Here is a 22,035-nt window from a genome sequence, read left to right as displayed (position 1 = left end):
TTCTTGGTATCTGGCCCGCAATGGAAAAATGACCGGTCATGTGCACAAAGACAAAGACAAATGAATACGTGAGGTCATTGCATTTTAGTTTACCAGTTCAAAAAATGCTTGCTATAAAATACACTCGTCATAATCACACTGTAATATTACATATTCTATAATAAGATATATCTAGAAAAAAAACAAAAAAAACATGACTAAAAGTCAGGGGTGTCCAAACTTTTCCACTGAGGGCGGCGTGCTGGAAAAATTGATATAGCAAAAGAAAATGTGTCAAAAAAAAAAGTATTAAAATAATCAACAAAACATCCCACATGTCAGCTTTGTATAACAAAGCCTATTTTTGGGACTCTAGCATTTTTAGCTAATTATATAACTTGGTACTTGACACACGGTCACTGTTAGCATGCTAACTTTTTTCCACTAATTTTGCAGCCGTTCACTCAGAGTCATATAACTCAGTACTTGGCACATGCTAACTTTTTTCGCTAATTTTGCAGCCGTTCACTCAGGGTCATATAACTTGATGCTTGACGCATGCTAACTTTTTTCATTAGTTAGCAGCTGCTTACAAGCGGTCATATATCTTGGTACTTGACACATGCTAACTGTTAGCATGCAAATTTTTTTCACTAATTTTCAGCTGTTCACTTAGGGTCATATAACTTGATACTTGACACATGCTAACTTTTTTCACTAATTTTGCAGCTGTTCACTTAGGGTCATATAAATTGGTACTCGACACATGCTAACTTTTTTCGCTAATTTTGCAGCTGTTCACACTCAGGGTTACATAACTTGGTACTTGACGCATATTAACTTTTTTCACTAATTTTGCAGCCGTTCACACTCAGGGTCATATAACTTGGTACTTGATGCATATTAACTTTTTTCACTAATTTTGCAGCCGCTCACACTCAGGGTTACATAACTTGGTACTTGACGCATATGAACTTTTTTCACTAATTTTGCAGCCATTCACTTAGGGTTATATAACTTGGTACTCGACGCATGCTAACTTTTTTCGCTAATTTTGCAGCCGTTCACTCAGAGTCATATAACTTGGTACTTGACACATGCTAACTTTTTTGGCTAATTTTGCAGCCGTTCACTCAGAGTCATATAACTTGATGCTTGACGCATGCTAACTTTTTTCATTAGTTAGCAGCTGCTTACAAGCGGTCATATATCTTGGTACTTGACACATGCTAACTGTTAGCATGCTAATTTTTTTCACTAATTTTCAGCTGTTCACTGAGGGTCATATAACTTGGTACTTGACGCATACTAACTTTTTTCACTAATTTTGCAGCCGTTCACTCAGAGTCATATAGCTTAGTACTTGACACATGCTAACTTTTTTCGCTAATTTTGCAGCCGTTCACTCAGGGTCATATAACTTGATGCTTGACGCATGCTAACTTTTTTCATTTGTTTGCAGCTGCTTACAAGCGGTCATATATCTTGGTACTTGACACATGCTAACTGTTAGCATGCTAATTTTTTTCACTAATTTTCAGCTGTTCACTTAGGGTCATATAACTTGGTACTTGACACATGCTAACTGTTAGCATGCAAATTTTTTTCACTAATTTTCAGCTGTTCACTTAGGGTCATATAACTTGATACTTGACACATGCTAACTTTTTTCACTAATTTTGCAGCTGTTCACTTAGGGTCATATAACTTGGTACTCGACACATGCTAACTTTTTTCGCTAATTTTGCAGCTGTTCACACTCAGGGTTACATAACTTGGTACTTGACGCATATTAACTTTTTTCACTAATTTTGCAGCCGTTCACACTCAGGGTCATATAACTTGGTACTTGACGCATATTAACTTTTTTCACTAATTTTGCAGCCGTTCACACTCAGGGTCATATAACTTGGTACTTGATGCATATTAACTTTTTTCACTAATTTTGCAGCCGCTCACACTCAGGGTTACATAACTTGGTACTTGACGCATATGAACTTTTTTCACTAATTTTGCAGCCATTCACTTAGGGTTGTATAACTTGGTACTCGACGCATGCTAACTTTTTTCGCTAATTTTGCAGCCGTTCACTCAGAGTCATATAACTTGGTACTTGACACATGCTAACTTTTTTGGCTAATTTTGCAGCCGTTCACTCAGAGTCATATAACTTGATGCTTGACGCATGCTAACTTTTTTCAGTAGTTAGCAGCTGCTTACAAGCGGTCATATATCTTGGTACTTGACACATGCTAACTGTTAGCATGCTAATTTTTTTCACTAATTTTCAGCTGTTCACTGAGGGTCATATAACTTGGTACTTGACGCATACTAACTTTTTTCACTAATTTTGCAGCCGTTCACTCAGAGTCATATAGCTTAGTACTTGACACATGCTAACTTTTTTCGCTAATTTTGCAGCCGTTCACTCAGGGTCATATAACTTGATGCTTGACGCATGCTAACTTTTTTCATTAGTTTGCAGCTGCTTACAAGCGGTCATATATCTTGGTACTTGACACATGCTAACTGTTAGCATGCTAATTTTTTTCACTAATTTTCAGCTGTTCACTTAGGGTCATATAACTTGGTACTTGACACATGCTAACTTTTTTCACTAATTTTGCAGCTGTTCAGTTTGGGTCATATAACTTGGTACTCGACACATGCTAACTTTTTTCGCTAATTTTGCAGCTGTTCACACTCAGGGTTACATGACTTGGTACTCGACGCATATTAACTTTTTTCACTAATTTTGCAGCCGTTCACACTCAGGGTCATATAACTTGGTACTTGATGCATATTAACTTTTTTCACTAATTTTGCAGCCGTTCACACTCAGGGTCATATAACTTGGTACTTGATGCATATTAACTTTTTTCACTAATTTTGCAGCCGTTCACACTCAGGGTTATATAACTTGGTACTTGATGCATATGAACTTTTTTCACTAATTTTGCAGCCGTTCACACTCAGGGTCATATAACTTGGTACTTGATGCATATTAACTTTTTTCCACTAATTTTGCAGCCGTTCACACTCAGGGTTACATAACTTGGTACTTGATGCATATGAACTTTTTTCACTAATTTTGCAGCCGTTCACACTCAGGGTTATATAACTTGGTACTTGATGCATATGAACTTTTTTCACTAATTTTGCAGCCGTTCACACTCAGGGTCATATAACTTGGTACTTGATGCATATTAACTTTTTTCCACTAATTTTGCAGCCGTTCACACTCAGGGTTACATAACTTGGTACTTGACGCATATTCCCTTTTTTCACTAATTTTACAGCCATTCACTTAGGGTTATATAACTTGGTACTCGACGCATGCTAACTTTTTTCGCTAATTTTGCAGCCGTTCACTCAGGGTCATATAACTTGATGCTTGACGCATGCTAACTTTTTTCACTAGTTTGCAGCTGTTTACTCACGATCATATATCTTGGTACTTGACACATGCTAACTTTTAGCGTGCTAAATGTTTTCACAAATTTTGCAGCCGTTCACACTCAGGGTTATATTACGTAGTACTTGACGCATACTAACTTTTTTCACAAATTTTGCAGCCATTCACTTAGGGTCTTATAACTTGGTACTTGACACATGCTAACTTTTTTCACAAATTTTGCAGCCGTTCACTCAGGTTCATATAACTAGGTACTCGACGCATGCTAACTTTTTTTCCCGCAAATTTTGCAGCCGTTCACTCAGGGTCATACAACTTGATACTTGACGCGTGCTAACTTTTTTCACAAGTTTGCAACTGTTCACTCAGGGTCATATAACATGGTACTTGACACATGCTAACTGTTAGCATGCTAACTTTTTTCACTAATTTTGCAGCCATTCACTGAGGGTCATATAATTTGGTACCTGACACATGCTGACTGTTAGTATGCTAAAGTTATCATGCTAACATCAGCATGGTGCAAAGGCTCATTCAATGCTGCTCACAGCTTTAATTATTACTATTGTTGTTTTGCGAGTCCATTTCATGTTCTTATTATTCTTTTTTAGCCTTTTTACTGTCAATGTTTTTATTTTTGTAGTTTTTTTTTGGTTTCAATTGTAGTTAGACAAAAATGCGGGGCCATTTAAACAATGAGCCGTGGCTCGCAAAAGGCCCCCGTGTCGCACTTTGGACACCCCTGCTGTAAATCCTCCAGGAAGAGGACACGTCAGTCTTTTACAGAAACAGAGCTACAGAATCGCAGGCGTTCACGTTTGGAGAGTAGAGCTTCTTCCTGCGCCGCCGCCATCAGGGGAGTTTTGGTCAGTTTGATGCCCCGAGCGCCGCCGTCCTCGCTCACCACCATTTGGCCGATGAAAAGCTGGAAAAACACAACAATCAACATGTCTTCCGGGGAGTTTGCAAAAGACCACAGGACTGTAAATGGGGGCTGCATATGAATAATAGCTATTAACAATAAAACCGTGATTGCACAATTGTAGCAAGATTGTAGCACAAAAGCAGCACACATTTTGGGGGCAAATTTGGAGAGATTTGGAAAATGTAGAAAATGTGCTTCATAAGCACTTAAAAACCTCAACAGCATTAATGAACATTTTTACGGCACAAACTATACATTTTATTAAAAGCATATCCACAATTTTTATGTTCTAAATAAAGCATTTTCAAGCAATAAGATGGTTAAATAAAGTAAGTATATCAATACTACATTCGTATTGGCTACTAGATTGGACCAAACCAATCAGAGAGCGCTGTACCGGCTGTACCGAGTCAGAGCACAAGAGGGGCAACTGGGCTTTGGTAAAGTTTAAAAAGAAAAAAGTTCTGTCATTTAAATATATAAGTTAAAGACTTGTTGATATACAACTTTTTATAGCTGTGGAAGTTGCACATAACTGTGGTGGGTTTAAAGACCCTTGTTTAAAGTTCGAAACAGAGGCGTCACTAGTTTTTAAAAACATCGTAAGACTTAACCCCCAGGAGATGCACTAATAATACAATAACAACAATGTGTATCTCTACTTTAAAATACTAAAAGAAATATACATATTATTCAAATGTTAAATTTTGACTATTGTATATTGTATTTGTTGGCAATTTTTGTAAAAACAAAACAAACAAAAAAACAAACAAATTAGTTAATGTAGTTTTAATGTAATTTTAAACCAAAAAAATCAAAAATCAAAACACTGTATTTCTCGGACTTAAAATCATTTCATTTTCTAAAAAAATCCACAGTGCGCCTTTTAACCCGGTGGGCCTTATGTACGGATTTATTCTGGTCATGCTAACCGACCTCGAAGGCTATTTTATTTGGTACATGGTGTAATAGTAAGTGTGACCAGTAGATGGCAGTCACACATAAGACATACGTGTGGACTGCAGGTTGACGCTGGTTCAATAAATGACGCTAGCAAGTACCCGTAAGCAGGCAACACCAAAACTTTGATGTTTCATTGAGAATACAGAACACTACACACGGCACTCAAAAATCTTTCAAAATGTTTTAGTACGAGTTTTTGTAAGCTACGAAGCCGCACCGCTTGACGGAACGTGGAGCATTACGGATAGCATAGTCAGACGTACTGTGCTTAATATAGTCTTATTATAAATATATATATATATATATATATATATATATATATATATATATATATATATATATATATATATATATATATATATATATATATATGTATGTGTGGGGAAAAAAAATCACAAGACTATTTCATCTCTACAGGCCTGTTTCATGAGGGGGGTACCCTCAATCGTCAGGAGATTTTAATGGGAGCATTCGCATACCATGGTTTATATAGGGCACAGAGTGGGTGGGTACAGGCTGGCCTAGGGGCGTGGTGATTGGTTCATGTGTTACCTAGGAGGTGTTTCCGTCTATGGCGGCATGTTGTTACAATTTCGCTGCGCTTGTTGAGGGATGACAGGTCTGGACGGTAGATAATAAACAGTTTCTCTTTCAAGCATAGGTTGCATCTTTTATTACCACTATTGTAAGGTGTGCTGGATGCAAGAATTTGCCATGTTATTGAATATTCAACATTATTGTCTTTGAGGTCCCAAATGTGTTTGCTGAGTTCTGTGGTATTTCGCAGGTTTTTGTTCCTGAAAGAAGCCTTGTGGTTGTTCCATCTGGTATTGAATTCTTTCTCGGTTAATCCTACATATGTGTCGGATGTGTTAATGTCCTTGCGTATTACCTGAGATTGGTAGACAACTGATGTTTGTAAGCATCCCCCGTTGAGGGGGCAATCAGGTTTCTTTCGACAGTTACATGCTTTGTTGGTTTTGGAGTCGTTCTGACTGGGGGTCGACGGCTCATTTGCAATTGTTTTGTTGTGGTTTGAGATGATTTGTCGTATATTGTTCATGCAGCTGTAGCTCAATTTGATGTCGTTCTTGTTGAATACTTTTCTTAGGTTGTTGTCTTTGGGAAAGTGTTTGTCAATCAGGTTGAGGAATTTGTGTCCAATGTTCGTTGAGACGTTTTTGCTGTATGGGGGGTTGTACCAGATGATGCCGTTTCGTTTTCTGTTCTTTTTTGGCTGGTTTCCTGGCGTGGGTTCATAGGTGAGGGTGAAATTGTATCCGCTTTCATCAAGGGCTTTTTGGTACGGGGGGGTTGCTTGGTCAAATTCAGCTTTGCTGGATGACAGCATCGATAGCCTTTTATTGATTCCGGTAGGTATTCTTTTCGTGGTGGTGGGTGGATGGTTGCTGTCATGGTGCACGTATTGGAGTGTTGTGTTGGGTTTCGTGAATGGTTGGTAGCTGTTATTTCTCAGGTTGAAAGTGACGTCAAGAAAGTTGACGGTTTGCTTGTTGGCTTCAATCGTGATCCGTAGGCCGTTCGATACTACGGTATCGAGCACTATTTTTTGGATAACCTTATTAAGACATATACTCCGCTCCAAATTGACATTTGTTGAGCACTGTACGACGATCAGAAATGGAAAAATTCAACATCGACTACTCCACGAAGAACATTCCCATACCCGCGCAGAATGACTACAAGCTAAGGCTCATAGAAAAGACGGAACACTTCCTAAGAAGGATGCGGTGGAAAGCACATTTTTTCCTCCACCCTGAAACAAAAGGAATGCAAAAGGAAACTTACGGATTCAAATCTACCAAGAACCCACCCACAGTTGAGGAACTAAAGGATTTTGAGAACGACATGCTCAAAATGATACAATCAGTCAAATTCAAGCCAATCCGCAACCCACTCCTCACCAAGCTGAAAAATGACAAGGAGCGCATCAAGAAAGTAAACAACCTCATCATAGCTGCCGATAAAACCACAAACTTCTACAGAATGGACATACCAGAACACCACACCTTACTGGACAGAAGCATCACCAAATCATACAAAAAAGCGCAACCCAATACCTTACAGAACATCCACCTGGAAAATAAAAGGATCGCGGCTGAACTGGACATTGAGGACAGGGTGGACGCCACAGCCAACAAGGAAGCCTTCATCACATTGAAGGATCACAAACCCAACTTCGCAAATAACCCAACATGCCGACTAATAAACCCAACTAAATCTGAAATAGGAAAAATCAGCAAAAATAATCCTGGACAGAGTCAACACAAAAATCAAGGACAAAACACCACTCAACCAATGGAGAAATACAGCAGCAGTAATCAAATGGTTCAACAACATCCAAGACAAACAACAGCACAACTTTATCTCCTTTGATATCGAGGAATTTTACCCTTCCATCACGCAAGACCTACTGACTCAAGCACTAGACTTCGCCTCAGACTACGACTCAATCACAGGCAACGAAAGAAACATCATCATCCACGCAAAAAACTCCATTCTCATCCACAACAGTACACCATGGCAAAAAAAGAACAATGCAACATTTGACGTCACTATGGGAAGTTTTGACGGAGCAGAAACGTGTGAACTCGTTGGGAGTTTCCTCCTCTCCCAGCTCGCTAGCCTCAATCTGAACCTTGGTATTTACCGTGATGACGGACTGGCAGTGTGTCGCGCCTCGCCAAGGAGCAGCGAGAATACCAAGAAGCGCATATGCCAAATTTTCAAAGAGAACGGCCTACGGATCACGATTGAAGCCAACAAGCAAACCGTCAACTTCCTTGACGTCACTTTCAACCTGAGAAATAACAGCTACCAACCATTCACGAAACCCAACACAACACTCCAATACGTGCACCATGACAGCAACCACCCACCCACCACCACGAAAAGAATACCTACCGGAATCAATAAAAGGCTATCGATGCTGTCATCCAGCAAAGCTGAATTTGACCAAGCAACCCCCCCGTACCAAAAAGCCCTTGATGAAAGCGGATACAATTTCACCCTCACCTATGAACCCACGCCAGGAAACCAGCCAAAAAAGAACAGAAAACGAAACGGCATCATCTGGTACAACCCCCCATACAGCAAAAACGTCTCAACGAACATTGGACACAAATTCCTCAACCTGATTGACAAACACTTTCCCAAAGACAACAACCTAAGAAAAGTATTCAACAAGAACAACATCAAATTGAGCTACAGCTGCATGAACAATATACGACAAATCATCTCAAACCACAACAAAACAATTGCAAATGAGCCGTCGACCCCCAGTCAGAACGACTCCAAAACCAACAAAGCATGTAACTGTCGAAAGAAACCTGATTGCCCCCTCAACGGGGGATGCTTACAAACATCAGTTGTCTACCAATCTAAGGTAATACGCAAGGACATTAACACATCCGACACATATGTAGGATTAACCGAGGGTGAATTCAAAACCAGATGGAACAACCACAAGGCTTCTTTCAGGAACAAAAACCTGCGAAATACCACAGAACTCAGCAAACACATTTGGGACCTCAAAGACAATAATGTTGAATATTCAATAACATGGCAAATTCTTGCATCCAGCACACCTTACAATAGTGGTAATAAAAGATGCAACCTATGCTTGAAAGAGAAACTGTTTATTATCTACCGTCCAGACCTGTCATCCCTCAACAAGCGCAGCGAAATTGTAACAACATGCCGCCATAGACGGAAACACCTCCTAGGTAACACATGAACCAATCACCACGCCCCTAGGCCAGCCTGTACCCACCTACTCTGTGCCCTATATAAACCATGGTATGCGAATGCTCCCATTAAAATCTCCTGACGATTGAGGGTACCCCCCTCATGAAACAGGCCTGTAGAGATGAAATAGTCTTGTGATTTTTTTTCCCCACACATACATATATTGCGCTCTACTACGGTATCGAGCACTATTTTTTGGATAACCTTATTAAGACATATATATATATATATATATATATATATATATATATATAATTATCTGGCGTTTTGTGTTGCAATATTATTACGACGCAAACTACAATGGCGGCCGCGCACACATTTTAGGGACTTAAATATATATATATATATATATATATATATATATAAATAAATATTACTTATTATCTGACGTTTTGTGTTGCAATATTATGCAAAATCTACTCTTCTAGGTTTTGCTTTGATGTGTATTTGGGATCTGCATAAGTCCCGAAAATGCGCGTGCGGCCACCATTGTAGTATATATATACTGTATACATATACACATATATATATACACACACACATATACATACATACATACATACATACATACATACATACATACATACATATATACATATATATATATATATACATATACATATACATATACATATACATATACATATATATATATATATATATATATATATATATATATATACATATATATATAATTTATTATCTGGCGTTTTGTGTTGCAATATTATGCAAAACCAACTTTTCTTGGTTTTGCATTGATGTGTATTTGGGATCTGCATAAGTCCCGAAAATGAGCGCGCGGCCGCCATTGTAGTTCGCGTCGTAGTCAATAAGCTCCTTCTTTTTCCGATCCTCTTGTTGCGGGGCATTCATCCTCCACTGTTGCCATTTCTCATATAAAAGTAGCGTACAGTTCGGACTTATATCTGTCAGTAGTCTCGCTATGGAAGCGCTAATAACTACAGGTACAACAAGGAGATGCTGTCAAAGTGGAGGCACATGAATAAGTTTGCTTGAAGATGATCTGTAAAACATCATCTATGCAACATTTTGACCAAAGAACCACCATTACATGTTATGTAGACCACAAAATATAGAAAACAAAATAATATGACCCCTTAAATGCGCCTTATAGACCCAGTGAGACCCGCTCATCGGCAGTGCGCCTTATAACCGGTGCAAAAAATACAGTAGTTAGAAATTTACATGTGTTTTTATATGGTTTCAACCAAATATTGCAATAATTAGTGTTTTAGAGCAAGTCAACATACCAAGTATGTGTGTTTGGTAGGGGTGTAATGGTACGTGTATTTGTATTGAACCGTTTCGGTACGGGGGTTTCGGTTAAGTTCGGAGGTGTACCGAACGAGTTTCCACACGAACATATTAAGTAGCCGCCTCCGCTTCCTTCTGCTTCTGTCTCTGTCAGGACTCTACACAGCACCCAACATTGTCCCACCCACACAACCATCTGATTGGTTACAAACAGAGAGGTAACAGCCAATCAGCAGTGCGTATTCAGAGCGCATGTAGTCAGTGCTTAGCGTTTAGCAGGTAAGCATCAGGCAGCGGACTATCCCCAAATGATAATAAACACCTCCCAGTCAACTACTAGTAACATCCCTATGAGCCCGTTGACCTTCTAGAAATATAAAAGGAAGCTCAGCTCGCTCGCAGTCCTGGCTTGAGGTGAAGGCTAATTCGCTTTTAGCGTAACGTTAGCTCATTTTGTGATGTGTGTGTGTGCGTGTGTTACGGACAGCAAAGCCCTGTCTGTCTGTTATTTCACTTGACCTTTTTCTGTGTTGATTGAGCTGTGTTGAAGCAGCAAAAAAAGGACATTATGTTAAATGAAGAGTTTCTGTCTCTGATAGTTGATATAATAATATAACTGCATCATTAAGCCTACATGAACTCCATGGTGTTCAGGGATGAATAGTCTCTCCTATTGCTATTGTACCATTTTTTCAGCTATAGTTACATTAATCATTAGAAATGCAGCAGCCTAGTTTTGAATGGCAGGGTCCCTGCCATGTTGATAAAAATATAACATTTACATAATAAAAATCAACTACAGGCTTCCCAAATGCTGTAATAAATTAAGCATGATGAGTTGACTTGAAACTGTTTAATGTTGCACTTTTTATATGTAGAAGAAAAGTTTGGTCATTTTATTTATCTGAGCAACAACTTGAGGCAGTTTAATGTTGATTAACGTGGGCAGAATTATTATAGTGTTCCCAGTGGTAAAAGGATAAAGCCATTGTTTACAAATTTGATTTATATTTTGTTGTTTTCTTACTGTACCGAAAATGAACCGAACCGTGACCTCTAAACCGAGGTACGTGTCAGGCTTGTCCCTGACAGTTTGACTGTGTTAGTTTTTCCTCTGCGTTTGTCTTAGTTTTCTGTCAGCGCTTTTATTTTGTCTTCATTTCCTGATTGTCTCCCTGAGTGCTGCTTCCCCTCAGCTGTGGCTGATTGGCACCTGGCCACACCTGGTGTCAATCAGCCAGCTGCTATTTAAACCTGCCTTCCCCTCCAGTCAGTGCTGGATTATTGTCATTGTCGCTAATACTTGTTGTCACTACTACCTTGTCGTTGTAGCTCTGTCTACTTTTGTTCACTCTGCTCATGTCATAGTTCCTTCGTGTCACGGTAAGTGTTTTTGTTTCTTGTCGACAGTTAGCCTTTGTGCTATTTTAGTTCATAGCCAAGTTTGTTCTCCGCCTTGTGCGCGCCTTTTGTTTGTACCCTTTTGTTAGTTTTTTTGCCACAGTGTTAAATTAAATCATGTTTTCTTGTACCAAGCCTGCCGCCATTTCTGCATCTTGGGGTTTGTCCCCAACGAACTCTGACAGTACGTACCGAACCGAAATTTTTGTGTACCGTTACACCCCTAGTGTTTGGGGATGTTGGGTTTAGGGTGGGATGGGGGGCGTGGTTGGGGCGGGGCGTGGTTGGGGGGGCGTGGTTAAGAGGGGAGGAGTATATTTACAGCTAGAATTCACCAAGTCAAGTATTTCATATATATATATATATATATATGAAATACTTGACTTTCAGTGAATTCTAGCTATATATATATATATATTTATTTTATTTTATTGTTTGTATATATATATATATATATATATATATATATATATATATATATATATATATATATATATATATATATATATATATATATAAGAGAAATACTTGAATTTCAGTGTTCATTTATTTACACATATACACACACATAACACTCATCTACTCATTGTTGAGTTAAGGGTTGAATTGTCCATCCTTGTTCTATTCTCTGTCACTATTTTTCTAACCATGCTGAACACCCTCTCTGATGATGCATTCTGATTCGTCTCCTTGTTGTGCACTGCACTCTTTAAAAGCCGTAGATGTTATTGTCACATATGCATGTACAGTAGATGGCAGTATTGCCCTGTTTAAGAGTGTCACAACATTGCTGTTTACGGCAGCCGAACTGCTTTACGGTAGACGAAAACGTGACTGCTGTTGTTGTGTGTTGTTGCCGAGCTGGGAGGACGTTAATGAAACTGCCTAACAATAAACCCATATAAGAAACCAAGAGACTCGCCCTCCATCATTCTACAGTTATAACGTCATTGGGCAGGCACGCTGTTTTATTGTGGGAAAGTGGACTCGAAAACAGGCTGTCGACACGTCACTCAGGAAGAATTTCGGGAGATTTTCGGGAGAAAATTAGTCCCGGGAGGTTTTCGGGAGAGGCGCTGAATTTCGGGAGTCTCCCGGAAAATCCGGGAGGGTTGGCAAGTATGGCCTAGAATATGGCATGTGTTTGTGGCGGGTCACTACAGATACATGAAAGCAATAGAAACAGTGTATTCCTATGAAGACCGGAGTCTCCGAAAGGTTGTTTGGGTGTCAGACCTCTTCGGGACGCGGCGCAACGTCCTCCTCCATTGATCGGACCTCCTCGGCGTTTTTCTCCCTCTGCTCCTTGATGTCCTGTGCAGGAATACGCAACACAGGTGAGCCCAGCGCGCTCCCACAGCGCTCGTTCCGAGAAAGAAGACGCAAAGACCTTCAGCGTGTCGTAGTTGGAAGTCCTGGAGACAAAGTCGCTCCAGGATATTGCTGCGAGTTGGCGTTGCTTCCAGTGAGACTTCAACTGTGGAGAGAAAGATAAATCCTCAAAAAACGCCAAGCTTGATGTCACCGTGTGACGATTCTCCGCACCTCCTGATACAGAAGCCCCTCCTCTTGGCTGGCGTTCCTGTCTTTCTCTTGCAAGACGTCTTCCTGCTCGGCGGCCACCGCCTCGGCCGTCTGCTGCGACATCCGGCGGGCCACGCGCAAAGTCTCCTGGTCGGGCGTGACGGGCCTCACGGCCTCCAGGGTCAGCTCCCGGTCGATCTCGTCCCACACATCGGCCACCTGCGGCAGCAGGACGCAGCGACACCCTCAAACCCTCCAGGAATCCGACAACAAGGACACGGCAGAAGACAAAAGGTTGCTACCTTGAAGTCAAGGTATCGTTTGATGACGCACAAGGTCACGTGATCTTTTACGGACAAGCCTGGAAGGTCCTGGAAACCTGCACGAGCACATACCATCAAAGATAATATGTGTAGTAAAAGCATACTTGCCAACCTTGAGACCTCCGATTTCGGGAAGTGGGGGTGGGGGCGTGGTCGGGGGTGGGCGGGGCGTGGTTAAGAGGGGAGGAGTATATTGACAGCTAGAATTCACCAAGTCAAGTATTTAATACATATATATATATATATATATATATATGTATATAGCTACATCCTGAAAATATGCAAACAAAACTGTGTTTAGATAATTGATACTTCAAAGTTGCATAAATAAATCTTAAGGAATATAACATAACTTGGCTTCTGAGAGCTTCAAAATGTAATGAATAAAATGCTAAAGTTGTTGATAAACAAGCAATTATTTTAATAATTAAATATGGTCATTTTAAATGAATTATTATGATCATTTAAAATTAATTATTTCAAATATGTTTATTTTAATGTATAATTCTAATGCCTGGATGTAATAAGGAGTCAGAAAAAATACAAATAAAAATACAATGAATTTTGATGTTTTTAGCAAAATATAGTAATTTTATTTTTTATTTTTATTTTTTAATTCCATCCATCCATTTTCTACCGCTTACTCCCTTTTGGGGTCGCGGGGGGCGCTGGAGCCTATCTCAGCTACAATCGGGCGGAAGGTGGGGTACACCCTGGACAAGTCGCCACCTTTTTAAATTAATAAATATATTTATTTTTAGGTAAGATAAACATAATAATACAATTTATCTCTCATCCGGATGATTTATTTCTTGTCACCCTGTTGTCCTCCCGTTGTGAAAAAAGGCTGTCCTCACTCAGGTGCATGGAGCTGGAGGGGGCGTGGCCTCCAGCTCCGGCTGAAAATCGGGAGATTTCCGGGAGAATATTTGTCCCGGGAGGTTTTCGGGAGAGGCGTTGAATTTCGGGAGTCTCCCGGAAAATTCGGGAGGGTTGGCAAGTATGAGTAAAAGTGTGGAATGGACTTGCGCTTAAGATTGACTATACACTCTTACTCTTCGGACCCAAAAGGGACCCTGTAATGGACCACAATGGAAACAAGCCTTTTTTGGCTTTTTGTGCCTTTTTAAAGCATTACATGGATTAATTTCTTTAAGATGTCAATAAACTTCTCAATTAATCAATCAATCAATACTTTCAGCACTTGAAAGGTTTTTATGTTCAAATCTATTTATTTTATTGGGCTTTTTGTAAAAAATAACAGCGTTTTTAATAGCAAAAAGAGCAAAAGATGCAATGATTGTAAAAATTTCGGAGTAGAATATAATGAAAAACATAACAGATAGATTTTTTTTTTCGTGGATTCTAAATAGTAAATAAATGCCATGGGTGTCGCTCTATTCCGCCTAAAAAGCCTTTAAAAAACACCTCCATTAAAGGCCTACTGAAATGCGATTTTCTTATTTAAACGGGGATAGCAGGTCCATTCTATGTGTCATACTTGATCATTTCGCGATATTGCCATATTTTTGCTGAAAGGATTTAGTAGAGAACATCGACGATAAAGTTCGCAACTTTTGGTCGCTGATAAAAAAAGCCTTGCCTGTACCGGAAGTAGCAGACGATATGCGCGTGACGTCACAGGTTGTGGAGCTCCTCACATCCGCACATTGTTTACAATCATGGCCACCGGCAGCGAGAGCGATCCGGACCGAGAAAGCGACGATTTCCCCATTAATTTGAGCGAGGATGAAAGATTCGTGGATGAGGAAAGTGAGAGTGAAGGACTAGAGGGCAGTGGGAGCGATTCAGATAGGGAAGATGCTGTGAGAGGCGGGTGGGACCTGATATTCAGCTGGGAATGACTAAAACAGTAAATAAACACAAGACTCTATTAGCCACATCACAACCAGGCTTATATTTAATATGCCACAAATTAATCCCGCATAACAAACACCTCCCCCCTCCCGTCTATATAACCCGCCAAGATAACTCAAACACCTGCACAACACACTCAATCCCACAGCCCAAAGTACCGTTCACCTCCCCAAAGTTCATACAGCACATATATTTCCCCAAAGTTACGTACGTGGCATGCACATAGCGGCACGCACGTACGGGCAAGCGATCAAATGTTTGGAAGCCGCAGCTGCATGCGTACTCACGGTACCATGTCTGCGTATCCAACTCAAAGTCCTCCTGGTAAGAGTCTCTGTTGTCCCAGTTCTCCACAGGCCAATGGTAAAGCTTGACTGTCATCTTTCGGGAATGTAAACAATGAAACACCGGCTGTGTTTGTGTTGCTACAGCCGCCCGCAATACACCGCTTCCCACCTACAGCTTTCTTCTTTGCTGTCTCCATTGTTCATTGAACAAATTGCAAAAGATTCACCAACACAGATGTCCAGAATACTGTGGAATTTTGCGATGAAAACAGATGACTTAATAGCTGGCCACCATGCTGTCCCAAAATGTCCTCCACAATCCGTGACGTCACGCGCAGGCGTCATCATACCGAGACATTTTCAGCAGGATATTTCGCGCGAAATTTAAAATTGCACTTTAGTAAGCTAACCCGGCCGTGTTGGCATGTGTTGCAATGTTAAGATTTCATCATTAATATATAAACTATCAGACTGCGTGGTCGGTAGTAGTGGGTTTCAGTAGGCCTTTAAAGTTGTTATATACATGATATAAGTACAGGTATATATGTAATGTAGTAACATGCCCATTTATAATAACATTTAATATTTACGTATTTGGATCATTTGAAGCATACATTTAAAAAATGCAACACGACGTTTGCTTTTTTTTGTCAACAACATCACTGATTATTACTCACTGCAGACTGTGAGAGCCAACAAACATAATAAAACATCACTTACTGTACAAGGTCTGCAGTGAGATTTTGCAGCGGTTCACTCAGGGTCATATAACTTGATGCTTGACGCACGCTAACTTTTTTCACTAGTTTGCAGCTGTTTACTCAGAGTCATATAACTTAGTACTTGACACATGCAAACGTTTTTTCACTCATTTTGCAGCCGTTCACTCAGGGTCATATAATTTGGTACTCGACGCATGCTAACTTTTTTCGCTAATTTTGCAGCCGTTCACTCAGAGTCATATAACTTGATGCATGCTAACTTTTTTCACTACTTTGCAGCTGTTTACTCACGGTCATATATCTTGGTGCTTGACACATGCTAACTGTTAGCATGCTACATTTTTTCACAAATTTTGCAGCTGTTCACTTAGGATTATATAACTTGGCACTTGACGCATACTAACTTTTTTCACTAATTTTGCAGCCGTTCACTCAGAGTCATATAACTTAGTACTTGACACATGCAGACTTTTTTCGCATATTTTGCAGCGGTTCACTCAAGGTCATATAACTTGGCACTTGACGCATATTAATTTTTTTCACTAATTTTGCAGCCGTTCACTCAGAGTCATATAAATTAGTACTTGACACATGCAAACTTTTTTTCACTCATTTTGCAGCCGTTCACTCAGGGTCATATAATTTGGTACTCGACGCATGCTAACTTTTTTCACAAATTTTGCAGCTGTTCACTTAGGGTCATATAACTTGGTACTTGACACATGCTAACCTTTTTCACAAATTTTGCAGTCGTTCACTCAGGTTCATATAACTAGGTACTCGACGCATGCTAACTTTTTCTTTGCAAATTTTGCAGCCGTTCACTCAGGGTCATATAACTTGATACTTGACACATGCTAACTGTTAGCATGCTAATTTTTTTCACAAATTTTGCAGCTGTTCACTCAGGGTCATATAACTTGGTACTTGACACATGCTAACTTTTTTTCACAAATTTTGCAGCCGTTCACTCAGGTTCATATAACTAGGTACTTGATGCATGCTAACTTTGTTTTTCCGCAAATTTTGCAGCCGTTCACTCAGGGTCATATAACTTGATACTTGACGCATGCTAACTGTTAGCATGCTAAATGTTTTCACAAATGTTGCAGCTGTTCACTTAGGGTCATATAACTTGGTACTTGACACATGCTAACTTTTTTTTCACAAATTTTGCAGCCATTCACTCAGTTTCATATAACTAGGTACTCGATGCATGCTAACTTTTTTTTTCTCGCAAATTTTGCAGTTGTTCACTCAGAGTCATATAACTTGATACTTGACGCATGCTAACTCTTAGCATGCTACATTTTTTCACAAATTGTGCAGCTGTTCACTTAGGGTCATATCACTTGGCACTTGACACATGCTAACCTTTTTCACAAATTTTGCAGTCGTTCACTCAGGTTCATATAACTAGGTACTCGACGCATGCTAACTTTTTTTTGCAAATTTTGCAGCCGTTCACTCAGGGTCATATAACTTGATACTTGACACATGCTAACTGTTAACATGCTACATTTTTTCACAAATTGTGCAGCTCTTCACTTAAGGTCATATAACTTGGTACTTGACACATGCTAACCTTTTTCACAAATTTTGCAGTCGTTCACTCAGGTTCATATAACTAGGTACTCAACGCATGCTAACTTTCTTTTGCAAATTTTGCAGCCGTTCACTCAGGGTCATATAACTTGATACTTGACACATGCTAACTGTTAACATGCTATTTTTTTCACAAATTTTGCTAACACATGCTAACTTTTTTTTCACAAATTTTGCAGCCGTTCACTCAGGTTCATATAACTAGGTACTCAATGCATGCTAACTTTTTCCCCCCGCAAATTTTGCAACCGTTCACTCAGGGTCATATAACTTGATACTTGACGCATGCTAACTTTTTTCAGTAGTTTGCAGCTGTTCACTCAGGGTCATATAACATGGTACTTGACACATGCTAACTGTTAGCATGCTGAATTTGTTCACAAATTTTGCAGCTGTTCACTTAGGGTCATATAACTTGGTACTTGACACATGCTAACCTTTTTCACAAATTTTGCAGTTGTTCACTCAGGTTCATATAATTAGGTACTTGGCGCGTGCTAACTTTTTCCACAAATTTTGCAGCCGTTCACTCAGAGTCATATAATTTGATACTTGACACATGCTAACTGTTAGCATGCTAAATGTTTTCACAAATTTTGCAGCTGTTCACTTAGGGTCATATAAATTGGTACTTGACACATGCAAACTTTTTCACTAATTTTGCAGCCGTTCACTCAGGGTCATATAACATGATGCTTGACGCATGCTAACTTTTTTCACTGGTTTGCAGCTGTTTACTCACGGTCATATATTTTGGTACTTGACACATGCTAACTGTTAGCATGCTACATTTTTTCACAAATTTTACAGCTGTTCACTTAGTATTATATAACTTGGCACTAGACGCATGCTAACCTTTTTCACAAATTTTGCAGCCGTTCACTCAGGTTCATATAACTTGGTACTCGATGCATGCTAACTTTTTTTTCTCTCGCAAATTTTGCAGCCGTTCACTCAGGGTCATATAACATGATGCTTGACGCATGCTAGCTTTTTTCACTGGTTTGCAGCTGTTTACTCACGGTCATATATTTTGGTACTTGACACATGCTAACTGTTAGCATGCTACATTTTTTCACAAATTTTACAGCTGTTCACTTAGTATTATATAACTTGGCACTTGACGCATGCTAACCTTTTTCACAAATTTTGCAGCCGTTCACTCAGGTTCATATAACTAGGTACTTGACGCATGCTAACTTTTTTCAGTAGTTTGCAGCTGTTCACTCAGGGTCATATAACATGGTACTTGACACATGCTAACTGTTAGCATGCTGAATTTGTTCACAAATTTTGCAGCTGTTCACTTAGGGTCATATAACTTGGTACTTGACACATGCTAACCTTTTTCACAAATTTTGCAGTCATTCACTCAGGTTCATATAACTCGGTGCTCGACGCATGCTAACTTTTTTTTTTTCAAATTTTGCAGCCGTTCACTCAGGGTCATATAACTTGATACTTGACACATGCTAACTGTTAGCATGCTATTTTTTTTCACAAATTTTGCAGCTGTTCACTTAGGGTCATATAACTTGGTACTTGACACATGCTAACCTTTTTCACAAATTTTGCAGTCATTCACTCAGGTTCATATAACTCGGTGCTCGACGCATGCTAACTTTTTTTTTTTCAAATTTTGCAGCCGTTCACTCAGGGTCATATAACTTGATACTTGACACATGCTAACTGTTAGCATGCAATTTTTTTTCACAAATTTTGCAGCTGTTCACTTAGGGTCATATAACTTGGTACTTGACACAGGCTAACTTTTTTTCACAAATTTTGCAGTCGTTCACTCAGGTTCAGGTTTTTTTTTTGTGATTATATTTCTGGGTGTCAGGAACGGACTACTGACGAAAACCGAGGTCCAACTTTACCCATCTTGCAGAAGATTAAGTAAATCTTAGCCTGGAGGTTCTCTTGGATCTCCAGCACGGCAGCACTCGGGGCGTTCGGTGTCGACGTCAGCTCCTCGTCCTCCAGAGGTCGGTGACCCAGGATGGGCTGCTTGGGATCTTTGTGTGGGGAAAAAAGAAAAATCACTATCGTATTGACGTTATGGATGGATACTTTTTCCATTTGAACCGTATTGGGAATCAGTAGCGGTACCTAACGATACCAACTTTAGGTACTTTTGTGTGTGTTTTTGCTAATAAATACTAATTGTTAATTGCTAATTGTTAATTGCTAATAAATACTAACAGCTCCTCGTCCTCCAGAGGTCGGTGACCCAGGATGGGCTGCTTGGGATCTTTGTGTGGGGAAAAAAGAAAAATCACTATCGTATTGACGTTATGGATGGATACTTTTTCCATTTGAACCGTATTGGGAATCAGTAGCGGTACGTAACGGTACTAACTTTAGGTACTTTTGTGTGTGTTTTTGCTAATAAATACTAATTGTTTAATAATGAAATCCTACATTTTTTTTTAAACAATAGTGGTTAAGGGTGTCACTTCCGATACGATACCGATATTGAACCTTGAGTATTGGTCCATACGTATATCGATCCGATATGATATCAGCAATAATCATGATACTAATGTTATTTCGTAGTGTGCATTGTTAGAAAAGGTTAGATCAGAGGTTCTTCACCTTTTTGACTTCGCGGCCCAACTTTTACACTCAAATATCAACAGTGAATTAGTAATCTTACTCTTGATACATATAACCTTCTTACAGGATCAACCTTGTCAAACGATATGAAAGCATGAGTTAATCACAAACATTTTTGTTATCAAGGCTTAGGTCAGGCTGATTACAAAAACAAATACTAATCAAATACACTGCAAAAGAAGAGACTCTTTAAAACTGATAAAAACAAATATATGTATACTATTACGCAGTACTAAAATAAATCAATTCCAACTAAATTCCATCCATCCATCCATCAGTTTTATACCGCTTGTCCCTTAATAATATATATGTTTCTTCAATAAACTGGCAATAAAATGTAAGTGCAAATGAAAATACAGCTTCACCACTTAAGTCATAATTTTTGCGCTAAAGAAAAGTCCTATGACTTTAGCGGAAGACTTCTTTTGTCTGTTTGATATTGTCATTACTGCCACAAGTGGTGGGAAAGTGTATTACAACTGAGTATTGCCGCGGCCCATACGGACCACAGCTGAGAAAGGCATATTTTTTTGGCGGCCCAACAATGTTTATGTAACACTGGGTAAGAGTAAGTGAAATGAGTCAAACAGAGAACAATCACAATATTTATTATTAATGGTCTGGAATGGACTTGTGCTGTTTTTAAGTTGAAGGGTAGTGGCAATTGTTGGCCACAATAATTCATGAATATAAGCTCATGATGCAGTTAGTTTAATGATGCGGACACGTTTGTTGCCGGATACTCTCTAATACACCTCGCCTTTTGAGACTTTGCACGTGCGATTAATATGCCAATATAATGATTTTAGAGATGTCCGACAATATTATCGGCCGATAAATTCTTTAAAATGTAATATCGGAAATTATCGGTATCGATTTCAAAAAGTAAAATGTATGACTCCGCTGTACGGAGTGGTACACGGACGTAGGGAGAAGTACAGAGCAGTAGCGTCTCCCAGTCATACTTGCCAACCCTCCCGATTTTCCCGGGAGACTCCCGAATTTCAGTGCCTCTCCCGAAAACCTCCCGGGAAAACCATTCTCCCGAATTTCTCCCGCTTTCTACCCAGACAACAATATCGGGGGCGTGCCTTAAAGGCACGGTCTTTGTGTGCCGGCCCAATCACATAATATCTACGGCTTTTCACACACACAAGTGAATGCAAAGCATACTTGGTCAACAGCCATACAGGTCACACTGAGGGTGGCCATACAAACAACTTTAACACAATTACAAATATGCGCCACACTGTGAACCCACACCAAACAAGAATGACAAACATCCGCACCGTAACACAACATAAACACAACAGAACAAATACCCTGAACCCCTTGCAGCACTAACTCTTCC

At 39.5% G+C, this 22,035-nt stretch overlaps 1 protein-coding gene across 2 annotated transcripts in view; it reads right to left on the bottom strand.

Moving 5' to 3' along the window:
- The window catches only part of LOC133577274 (cilia- and flagella-associated protein 69-like), a 51,314-nt gene continuing 29,279 nt past the window's right edge, over positions 1-22,035 (bottom strand). For both annotated transcript variants that reach the window (XM_061930944.1, XM_061930945.1), the window contains 6 exons: positions 19,946-20,083; positions 13,553-13,629; positions 13,272-13,469; positions 13,117-13,203; positions 12,963-13,040; positions 1-4,319 (listed from right to left, as the gene is read on the bottom strand). In XM_061930944.1, the coding sequence (XP_061786928.1) occupies positions 4,167-4,319; positions 12,963-13,040; positions 13,117-13,203; positions 13,272-13,469; positions 13,553-13,629; positions 19,946-20,083 (731 nt within the window). In that variant the 3' untranslated portion in view covers positions 1-4,166. The remainder of the gene's footprint in view (positions 4,320-12,962; positions 13,041-13,116; positions 13,204-13,271; positions 13,470-13,552; positions 13,630-19,945; positions 20,084-22,035) is intronic.

Source organism: Nerophis lumbriciformis, linkage group LG37, assembly GCF_033978685.3.
Source record: "Nerophis lumbriciformis linkage group LG37, RoL_Nlum_v2.1, whole genome shotgun sequence".
Taxonomy (NCBI): Eukaryota; Metazoa; Chordata; class Actinopteri; order Syngnathiformes; family Syngnathidae; genus Nerophis; species Nerophis lumbriciformis.
Note: the sequence above shows the minus strand (reverse complement) of the source record. Positions and strands in the feature narration are given on the sequence as shown.